We start from the raw sequence: 12,056 nt of genomic DNA, 5'->3' as shown, positions 1-12,056 counted from the left end.
CGTAAATGTTTCACAAATAAATAATAAGGAAATACTGGCATACCAAAGGTTTAATTATATTATAGTGAAAATCAAATTTGCTGTTACATATAAAATTTTATTTTTTCTAAAATCACGAACATCTGTACTTTATCAAAGCACACAATACAAGTATATAGAACAGAAGTGTATAGAATTACAGATGCGTTATCGAGATCCAACAATAGAGTTAGGTATGTCAAAAAAAAAACCAGTTGGTATTTTTAATTATAGAAATGCTTTTCACTTTATATGAAAGAAACGCATTCAATCAATCGGAGGACATATTTTAAACTTAAAAAGCTTATGTATAATCCTGTTTTAAGGTTTCATTTCTCGAAATCTAATTTTGTTTACGTAGCGCTGCCTGCTGGCTTGTCACATGTTAACGCCACCGTCTCATCAGGCATGTTCATATAATTTTCCAAAAACTAGAATGCGAAAAGATGTAGTAAATTTCTATGCTTCTGACCAAAGAGAATACGAAGGCAACAGAGCAATAACAACGCCACACTAGACGTACAGCTGACAATAATTGTCACAAGATACTTAATCGTGATTTTAATAAAAGAAAAATGTTTGTTAAAACAACTATAAAAATTCTAGTATTTGCATCAAGTTCAAAAGTATGAACAAATATGAAAAAAAGCTTTCTTTTAAATAATTAATAATAAACAGCAGCCATGACTTTCTCGGAAGTCGTACCGCAACAAAGTAATATTACTCAGGTTTTCTACACACCGAATTTGACGCGCTTTAATCTTAGAAAGAGAGATAAAACTCATAAGAATGCCGCCATAACTCCTCCGCCGTATGAGACTTCGTCAGTATCCGTTGCAGCTGTAAACCAGAAAGATAAAAACAGCTTACAAAATAATAAACGTCGAAAGCTGGAGAAAGAAATTATAACGAACTACGGAATGGCTGGAGATCGTCCACAAAAGCAAAAGAAAGTTATATTTAGGTCTCCTATTGCTAAGAATACGATAGATGATAAAAATGTAACAAAGCCTAGCTCGCTAACAAAAGTTTTAGCTACTGATCGAGGACAAAACAAAAATTCACGTAAGAACGCTCCAAACGACAAAATGAAACCTGTTCAAAAATCTACGGAAAATCTACCTTTCGCTAATTTATACCGTAAAATTAGCAACGATATTGTCAATAAAATACCTAGTTGCGATCCTCACTGTGATGTTACTAAATGCCCACGTAAGCTAAGGATGAAAGACGGGGTTTTCGAAAAATATAAAAAGAAAAATAAAAGAAAACGTTTTAAAAGCACAACCCGCGATGTTTCTGATTTTAACGAAACATTAAAGTTTGAAATAAAGCCTAAAACGAAAAAAAATATCCTAAAACGTCTAAGAAATAATAAGCATAAAAAGTTAAATTCTAAAAGATCGGTGAACGAAATTAAACAGGTTGCGAAAACTAAAGCTCTGGATGGAAAAACTACATCCAATAAACATAAAACAATTGGGGAACAAACAAAAAATAACACTTTTGATGAAGAAAGCCCCACTAAGTACAAAAATCGCAAAAACAAAGCTCCCAGTGAAATTCGCAACAGCAATTTGTATATGGAAAGAGATAGCCCAAAAGGCAATAAAGTATTGTGCGATGATACTAACTGCGAACAATCAATGTCAAGCTCTACTACTTTAGACAAAATTAAGGAAAAACTTTACTCGTTACACCGCAAATACTCGAAATTAAAACAAAGGAATTTAGATAAAAGAAAGGAAGAAATATCAAAATTAAAAAATCAGCAATTTGTTTTTTCAAATCACCCCAAATTCAATGCCGACACGAAGAAAGAAAATGCTTGCGAAAACAAAGAATGTTTCAATACACTTCCAGAAAAGAAGAATTCAAAAAAAACCATTAAAATCCGTAAAAACGATAGTTTACTATCAACGGGATTGAAACGTATTTGTTGTATTTTCCAACAATCTGATACAGGGAAATCCAAAAAGATTAAGCCTGGTGAAAAAGCTACATATCCTACAAGGCGACACGAGAATGATCAAACAGGTGAACCTGTATTAGAGATCAAAGTGAATACCGTGGGGATGTGCGTTATGAACCCAGAAGATGTAAAAAATAAGGTATCGTCCTACGGAAAGCTGGCAAACCCAAATATTTGTGTCTGCCCGTCCCATAAAAGTAAAAAAAAAAATTACAAGCTAAAAGCGTCCTGCTCATCAGGACTATGTAAAAAAGCTATAAAATCAAAAAGAAACAATTTTAACTGTAAATGTAATCCAGATAAAACGAGTTTGTGCACAGATTTAACATGTAAGAGAAATTTTAACTGTGTTTCAGATTCTGCTAAACAAAACGATTTACCGCTGTTTGATTTAGAATTGGATTCAGACAGAATGTGCATTTTAAATTCGGCAGAACTTCAAAATAAAATTGGTGACATTATTAATGATAAGAAATTAGACCCATGCAATTCTGGCATTTGTCGTAGTTCTGCTAATGCAAATCAGAACTACATATGTAAATGTACTCAAAGACAAATTATACCTGAGGTAGAACATTGTTCAGAAGATACATGTAAATCGCTTGATACTAAAACAGGTATATTTAAAACAAATGCTCAAAGCATAAAATCAAAAATTAATACAGTGAAATCAAATTCGGAAAATAAAAATCTTCACGGTCTCAGTAAAATTAAACTAAAAATGTCTTGTATTTGTTCTCAAATTACATCTAAGCCTTCACTAAGACATCAAAAACGTAAAAGGGAAAACCCCGGGTTTTATTTTAAAAGGGAAAAAAGAAATAAACTTGCAATACACCACTCAAATCAGGGTCTTCAAAACCAATGTTATTGTCGAGATAAAAGATGTAAACGAAACTCGAATGGGATTTACCGATGTAACTTATCTGAAAAAGGACTTTTAAAAGACATTATTTTTCAAAATGAAAACCGCCGACAACATAATTTCCACAGAACAAAAGTTATCCGTATACCTTCTCTAATTGCTAATAGAAACGAAACACTATACAATTGTTGCGTTCGCGCAAAAAATACACTGCATTGTGAAAAAGATATATCAACTAATTCAAGATTTCGAAATTATCTGTCTTGTTCATCAGTTAAAAACGGAGTGAACTTTAACGAATCGGATAACCTATCAATGAAAAACAACTACTCAAATGATGAAATTAAGCAATGCCCATGCGAGCTCGAATCTTCGTCGAGAATGGGAATTTGCAAAAGGTTTCTTTGTCACTCGCTTTCTAATTTCAGAATCAAAAGGCAACAAAAGAGGAGACGCATTACAAATGGTATCACAAATAAAAATATTAAAAAAGTCGGATTAAAAACAGGAATTGAACAAAATCCCTATGGTCCGAAAGAATTTGGTGATATAAATAAGGATCATCAATGTCTATGTCATCATATCTGTGAGTGTGGTATGATTAAAGTCAGATCTAAGAAGAATAAAGGTCGAATAATTAAGCGATCATCAAAACTAAAATCTAAACAAAAAAAGAAATTGAAAGGACGCAAAAATAAACAAGATAACAAGTCGGCCAGAAAACGACGAAAAGAGTTTCTAAAAGAAGAAAAGACTTTCCAAAAAGAAACTAAAAAGAAAGAAAAGGCTGAAAGAAAAAAGAGAGAAAAGTCATTTTTGCTTGAAAAGAAACAGTTAGAAGCCATAAATAAGGGCAAAGAGGAATTAGACGAAACAAGTTGTCTTGCTGATTTCTTTCTGGGACTACTCAAGTGTGCAGCAAGTATTTTAAAGCATGTTGGGTTTATAATTTTTAAGGTCATAAGTGACCCAAAGGGAAGCTACAGGTATGTTCAGCAAAGACTGAGAGATCCTATAGGTACATATGAGAGGGTTAAAAAGGCTTTTGAAGATGCGTGGCGAATAAAAAAATTGAAAATTATGAAGAGCTTAGGTGGGTCTGATAAAATGACAATATTGTCAGATACTTTACAAGATACAGCTATTTATCAAGCTTTTGCCTACAAAGGAAAAACTAAAAAAGAGAAAAGGAAAATTGAACTGGAAAACAAACAAAGGAAAATGAGAATTATGCAAAGAGATAAAGCCGCATTGAAAAATTGTAAGCATATGTTATTGCATACCCTAAGAAAAACGCCTTGTTTATGGTTTTATCACGTTTGCCCTGTTTTTTACCCTCAATGTTTGGGCTTGCTTTCATTTATGCACAAATTTACGGACATTTTGTTGTTTTTGCTAGCGTTTATGGTGTGGACGCCCTGTATAGTTTGCTTTGAAGGATGTCGTGCTATTTGTTGTTGTATTTTGTGCACACATTAGTGTAATGTAAGATTGTTAGTTGGAATTAATAAATCATAAAAAGTTCTTGAGGTTTTTATTGAGACAATATAAGAAACAAACTTTATTTAACTGCTAAAACGTACTAAATTCACAAGGTTAAGTACTTAGGTAGGTATTGAATTAAAATACGAGTGGTAGTGGACAACTTTCTTGAAACTATTATGCGTTTTCTGTACCTACATTTTGTATAAGTCAAGTTAGATCATATTTTGACTCAAAAATATTTTTAATATTTACTTTGCTGTAAATTTAATGTACAAAAACACCTCTTAAGATTCGAACCAAGGAAGACATGATTAGATTTAGGTAAAGCCTTAATTTCAGGATCACCTATATGTGTATTCCGATTCAATTTAAGGTTTTTATAATAAGGACATTGTTCTGAGTCACTGGCATCACCTAAAGGTATATTTTTGGTTTTATGAAATGAGCAAAAACATTTCTTCAGAAAAGAGTCCTTACATGGGGTTATTCTTGGTGAATCAATCAAGGCATCACCTTTTTCATTTTGTTGTTTATCATTGGAAATAGGTTTGCGTGCATTTGGTTTACACTTCAAATCTCTATAAAATTCAATGTTGAATTTTATGTTTGAGCCTACATGAAGAGTTTCTCTACGTGGTTTAATGACATTTTCAGAATTTATTACAAAATTCTTGTCCGAAGTCTTGTTTCTTTGATTATTAAATTTACATTTATTAGGTCTAAAGCATTTTTGGATGCTTAAAGATAAGGATTTGGGTGATTTCGGGGTACTTATCATTACTGATTTGTGGGGTATATTTTTTGTATTCGTAGCTTTAGAGCAAGGGCATTGATTTTGTACTGCCTTCTCACAAGTAATTGGATTGCAAGATTTTTGTATAAACTGTCTGTTATCTTCAGAATTCATCTGTAAAGGTAAAATCGTTTGAATCTGTGGTTGGTTTGCCTTACGAATTGATTTTGCTTCTTTATTGTCACATAAACATATGTTAGGCTTTTCCTTTAAACTATTGGACATTTTCTTCAAATTCTTATTTATAGATTTTCGTCTTCGGTTCCTCACAGATGAATTACTTGTTGAAATTAGTTTTGATTGTGTTAAATCTTGTGGCAATTCTTTAATATTATTATCACAATTACACATTTCACCTAAATTGGTTGGATAATACTTTTGTGGAACACATCGCTTCAAAATTGGTTCAAAATAACAACTTTTCCTTGAGTTTCTTATGGAATTTGTTTCAGAATTAAAACTGTCTTGATTTTTCGGGCTTAACCATTTTAAACACGATTTAATCCCATTATCATTTGTCCTCTTATTTTTTTTGTGTCTATAAAACTCAATATCCAAACTTAAATTTGACCCCACGCTAACTGCTTCACGATTAAATTTCGGTTCAGACATATCGATGTTTTCAGAATGTAGATTTTCATACTTAATAAAGTATTTTTGATCATTTACATAATTTGATGGAGTTGTATTAACCCTAAATTTCTTCGATGATTCTGTACTACAGCATTTATGACATTGGTCTTCTGAATCATTTTGTTTATAATCGTTTTCACTTATATTATTTTTACTTAAACTTGGTTCACGAGGTAACGCTTCGTTTTCGCATTTACATGTATGAGTTTTTTTTGAAGTTCGATTACTAGAAAATCCTCTCTTACTTAACTTTTCTTCTACATCAACGGATTTTTTCTGTTTCTGAAGTTTAAGAAGACCGAAAGAACGTTTTAATTGATGGCCAACATTATTATCTGCCAATTGATCACTTTTCAAATCGTACAAAGCTGACGATGCATCATTGTCGCGCTCAGAAATTCCACGTATATTTTGTTGTCCGTATACATAGTGATTGCGTGGGATTTTCTCCTTAAAGAATTCAATTTTGAAACTAATATTGGAGCCAAATCGAACGGCGTCTCTTTTAGGTAATATCTTCAAAATGTTTATACAATTATTTGTAGATCTTATCGAATTAGACGGTGTACCTATAGACGTTGTATCTGGCTTACATTCGCACAAAACTGAGTCCGATTTCGATTTTGGCGTATTTTGTCTTTTAGAACGCCTTTTCCTCGATGGCTTTGATGATGCTTGTTTTTTTGGTATTGAAAAGTAAACTATGCTGTTATTTTGATATTTTGAGGAAGCGTTTTGGTTCTGTATATTTTTATTAGTATTCTGCACAAAATCGTCCACAAAACAATTACAAGGCTCATATTCAGCGTTCAGATATTTCCTATTTTCTAATTTTTCCCGAAACAATGTTACAGAATCTTTAGATATTTTAAAGGCATTTTGTAGCTTTGTAATACTTTGTTTTGCCTTTTTTTTAAGTGTTTTATGGGTGGCCTGAATCGCACACAGACAGACATTGGCATTAACTTTTTTCACTGGAAGACTTTCAATGGTCTCCACAGCTGATTTTGGTTTTAACTTAGTTTTTGATTTAAGTATTGACTTAACTGGACTGTCTGCGAAAGCTTTTCCAGTTTGAATAGCGCAAAAACATGAATCTTTTGAAACCTGCACCGAGTCAAATCGTACAGATTTAATAGCTTCGCTGACTTTCTTAGTTTCTGTTTCATTATTATCTTTAATATAAGTTTTAATATTTTGATTATTGAAGCAACGTCTTCTATTAATTGATTTTTGAGATCCTTTAGTCCGCAACTCGGATTTACATGAACAACAACTGCAACACTCATCTAAATCTATAGATTTTCTTGAGCCTATGTGACCTTGATCGATCAAATCAACTATTTTGTGAATATTTTGTGACTTCTTTCCTATACCGTTCTCTTCGGTTACATCCTTATTTCCAGCGAACCCAGGACAAAGGTTTGCACATTGTTCCGTTAAAAGTTGTTCTCTAACATGATCGTAGATGGCCCGAGTTTTGATTAGTTTCTGTACAAGAATTCTTTCCCTCAGTGGCAAAAACTTCTCGTGATAAAATTTATCAATTTTAGTATCGTTGTTAGGTTTCTGTTTGATTTTTTGATGAGTTGCATCGTCTTTTAGTAAGCCGTCCGTGCACGTACAATTCATTGAATAAAAACCATTTCGAGTCATCTGTTCAGCCGTCAACTTCCGTACCATTTGCGAAACTTTAAGGTCGATTTATATGCACTATAATTATTACACATAGTATTTTACTAGTATAGTATAGTAAGTGGTATACATGAGCGAAAACGGTTGAAGTCAGACAACAATAACTTCTTGAGCATTAATTATTTTAATGAAATATTTGTTTGCTGAACTGAACTTACGATATTAAATTAGTTTATTACGTGTCAGTTGAAGCGAATTTTACAATTCAGGCCAATAGTTATGTGTGCGTCTTGAAATTCATTTTGCATTTTGCCTCAAACAAAATCCTATTATTTTTAATTTCTTTGGAACCGGCCATACATAACTCATTTTGTACCTACGCAATACTTTGATATTGTTTCTTCTTTCCAGTTATGTTTTTACATTTGACTAAGTGTTGATCCTTACATTGTTAATTAATTTATATAAGTAATTGTTGCCTGATTAATATGTCCATTAATGTCTTGTCTAATAATTGACTTTACATTTTCTTGTGACCATGACAGGTGATAAATTGAAAGACCAAGTAAAAGTTTGTAGACTATAGTTTTATGTGTAATAAACCTTTTGAAACAATTTTTAATTACGATTTTTAATCACAGACAGACACCCGGTATAATCATGTTCGAACCTCTCAGGCAGGTAACGATTTTTCTAATGAAATACGTACTTATGCAATTGTCACGAATGTTCTCTACGCTGAAGGAATATCATCTATACTAATATTATAAAGAGGAAAGATTTGTTTGTTTGTTTGTTTCGAATAGGCTCCAAAACTACTTGACCGATTTGAAAAATTATTTTTCCATTAGAAGCCGACATTGTCCCTGATGAACATAGGCTACTTTTTTGTTTTTTTTTTTGTTTCATGTGTGTTTTAATGTTTCCGAAGCGAAGCGAGGGCGGGTCGCTAGTCGTTTAATAAAAATCAAACCCATAAAAATTATCATTTGCGTAAACACCAGTAACAAGACGTCTTGTGAGCCCGCACAACTAGTCACCACAACCCTGCCTAATAGCAATATTGGGCTTCGGTTTGAAGGGTGAGGGAGCCTTTGTACTGTAGACCTCATATCTCAAGTTGGATGGCGGCATTTAATTGTTTGTTATCCATAGATAACTTACTATGTGCTCCGCTTCACACCAGGTAAGCCATAGTCGCTTATAGAATTTAGCGAAAACAGCCTGTGCCTATCGCAAACTACCCTATAAAACTACCTCTCAAGAAACGGTAGTCTTTTGTTGACTTTGCGTTTTGTACCTACTCTTTGTTCCTTAAATCCTATTCTAAGGGCTAGATTGTTCAAATAATGTTTTTAAAACGTCCTTATACGGTACTATATGCTTCTTATAGGGTGCTGGAATTCTTCGGACATATTGCTCGTAAAGAGGGTTACAATCTTGAACAGCTGACGGTGACAGGCTAGGTAGATGGCAAACGTCCCAGAGAACGCAATCCCACGAGATGGTCGGACCAAATATGATCTTTTCTGAACCTCAACTTCCACAATTCCCTTCATGAAGTTAAGGGTCGCAGCCGATGGGAAATCGTACGGGGAAACTGATGCAGCGGGGGAGTCACGACCCTCAGTAATGAGGAAAACGACGCGGGTAGGAGGATACGGTTTGCAGGCCAAGAGCTAAGCTAAATTAGTTTAGCTTAGCTCGCATAGCTGACGCAGTTACCCACGGTTCGGCCACGGCTTACCTGGACCGGTACTAGTGATCATGAGCCACGGCGACCACCCACCATCAATTCGTATACCCGTTCGTCTTCGAAGGAATAAAACAACATGCCCGTGTCGTTTCAAACTTAAATTGGGGTTTTCAACTTAAACGCTCACAACGGAGCCAACTATTAATATTTGTAGTAACCTATTAATATTTGTCTATTACATATCAAATCAATAAAATATAACCATTTCGGCTTAGATATCTTGGTAAAAATTCCTCATAGCCTTGGAAAGTAAAGCATCGAGATATTTGCGTTTATTAAAGAGAAATGTCACCTTCTTCAAACAAGTCTTCGTTTTATGCCGTAGTCTTCTTACAATTCGTATCATTTAAGCAGCAATATTAATCCAAATTTTAATTTTAGTCAAACAATAATTGTCACTAACAAATCGTATAGGAAAATTCTGTATTGCAATAACATAACGATGTTCGTTTACAAAATATATATTTTTTTTTTTTTTTTATTTCGAACAAAACAAATGCAAACAAATTTTATCACGCGAAGTAGTGCTCTATTATCGTATCAAAATTATCGCTGGACAGAGTGGTTAATTTAAAAAACAGACCCTCCCTCAACAATTTCTTCGATGTAGTCGATTTGAAAATCTCCGTGGCTGTCGTATGCATGCTGTTTGTCCCATGCGTCATTTCACTAGTGGACATAATACCATGAATAGTCTCGGTGTCCTCTGTTTGGTTTCTAGAACATTCCGTGATATCACCTGGCGTAGGCACGAACCGCGTGTGAGCTAAGGCCCGAGCTTTAACGTAGCCGATACTGTATAACATCTTGTCCAGCACGCCAGTCGCTCTGAAGATGATGAAGAGAATAACAATGGCCACTGCGGACATAAGGCAGTCGCAGGCGCCTCCTTTATTCACGGGACAGGGCCCGCCCCCTCCACACATGAAACATTTTAGTCTCGCAGTGAGGAGAAAAACAACGCATATAGGTATTAGTGATATCATTTGGAGCATGAACGAAATGAAATTATACGATGTTTGTAAGACCATCCGAATCACGTTTTCTAGCATAAGAATAACCGTCATAAAGACGCGGACGAGCATTTGAACCCCACATATTGCTGTTTGGAGGATAGCATGCGCTGTTCGACACATTTTTCACTGAAAAAAGAAAGCATGTTTGAATTTTACACATTTTCCTTTAGACTTTTTACTGGTGGTAGGACCTCTTGTGAGTCCGCACAGGTAGGTACCACCGCCCTACCTATTTCTGCCGTGAAACAGTAACGCGTTTCGGTTTGAAGGGTGGGGCAGCCGTTGTAACTATACTGAGACCTTAGAACTCATATCTCAAGGTGGGTGGCGCATTTACGTTGTAGATGTCTATGGGCTCCAGTAACCACTTAACACCAGGTGGGCTGTGAGCTCGTCCACCCATCTAAGCAATAAAAAAAAACGAGTTACACAAGACACAGGTCTGGCTCAATACCAGTAATCTTGATGTCCATAGGCAGTAAAAAAAATACTGCACTACTAGTAATACTAATCTGTAGACCTTTCTTCGGTCCCTATTAGCAATAAATAAAAAAGAAATCGGTTTGAATAAATTTCACCGGAGCCCTCCAGCAGAATACGATCGATCTATCTCGAAATATTGCGAATTATTACAACAATTTATTTTTTCAAATGCGTTCAATCGTCCATTACAGTTCAAATTTTACCTTATTAATTTCCTATAAATGGAAATGATGTAATCTTCCTTAGCTTTTTCATTTCATTTACTTAATTTCTGTCCAATTGTGTCCTGCTAAAAGATACTGCCGCGTGACAGAAGTAAAATACAAAAAACCTATAAAATCTCTTCTGACATAAATAACGTTCGAGGAAATTAGGTGCTTAAATGAATAAAAAGTTTGGTATGTGCTAACTCTTGTCTTTGCTTATGTGAAGTTAAACTAGGAAGGATCGCATCGGACTAACTTTAATCCTGAATCCTTATTTTATTTGATTCGTTGATTTAATAACGATACAATGCGAAGATTATAACGCAACTAAATAAATTATAGCATTGTATAGAGCGATTACCAGCACATAATTGGAATAAAGAACGAAATCTTGTAACATGATATTTGGATTTTGAATGTTTTTTTTTTATGATTGAAGCTTTACTGGTGGCCCTCCCCTTTCCAGTTTCACCAGGACAGGTAGGCGAGTAAAGGCTCAGTCAGGAGGGGTGGAGCTAACAGCTGCCCGAGCGCCGAAGGAGACCTTACAACTTGAGAGCAGCTGCTTCACGCGTAAATCTACTACCGCTGAGAAGATTCGGCGAGAAACTCAGCGGACTGATTCATGGGATTCGAGGTCCAGGTCGTCGTGTAAGTCAACATTCCTCACGAACCATGGAGCTCGGACGACTAGCCTGTAAAAACGAGATTGTAGGGATTGGGGGTGTCTGTGTGTGCGGGCCGCGTGAGCGAACACCACACTCGCGTAAGTCATGACGAGCCTTATGCAAGTTTTGTAAAATGTCACCTTGTTTCGAAGGGACATTTTACTCCGCTTACAAATCACAAGGTAGAGTCTGCCAAGGGAAAACGCGCCACGGTCGCGGACAGATTTTATATGCGGGCGGAATGTCATGGATTTGATTTAGCGGTAGGCAGCGGCTTGGGTCTGCCCCTGGCATTGCTAAAGTCCATGGGTGACGGTAACCACTCACCATCAGGTGGACCTGGTCCTCTTGTAAATAAAAATATATAGATTAGCTGCACAATATAATTATTATTAGGATAAAAAAAAAAAATTTTTTACCCTAATCGCCGGAAGCTTATGGGGCTATCCCGGTTATTTGTGGATCGGTAGGTGAGCTCACAGTCTCAACCTGGGAGGATTTGCTAACATTAGCAAAGCAGGAGCAG

At 35.1% G+C, this 12,056-nt stretch overlaps 1 protein-coding gene across 1 annotated transcript; it reads left to right on the top strand.

Moving 5' to 3' along the window:
* Positions 1-350: 350 nt before the first annotated feature.
* LOC149500296 (uncharacterized) lies at positions 351-6,666 on the top strand. The gene has a single exon (XM_089736813.1). The coding sequence runs from the start codon at positions 702-704 to the stop codon at positions 4,332-4,334; it is 3,633 nt and encodes a 1,210-aa protein (XP_089592939.1). The 5' UTR covers positions 351-701; the 3' UTR covers positions 4,335-6,666.
* The last annotated feature ends 5,390 nt before the right edge of the window (positions 6,667-12,056 follow it).

The sequence above is a fragment of the Bombyx mandarina genome, chromosome 22 (genome assembly GCF_030267445.1).
Source record: "Bombyx mandarina strain Sakado chromosome 22, ASM3026744v2".
Taxonomy (NCBI): Eukaryota; Metazoa; Arthropoda; class Insecta; order Lepidoptera; family Bombycidae; genus Bombyx; species Bombyx mandarina.
The sequence above is the reverse complement of the archived record's forward strand: the minus strand, read 5'-3'. Positions and strand labels throughout refer to the sequence as shown.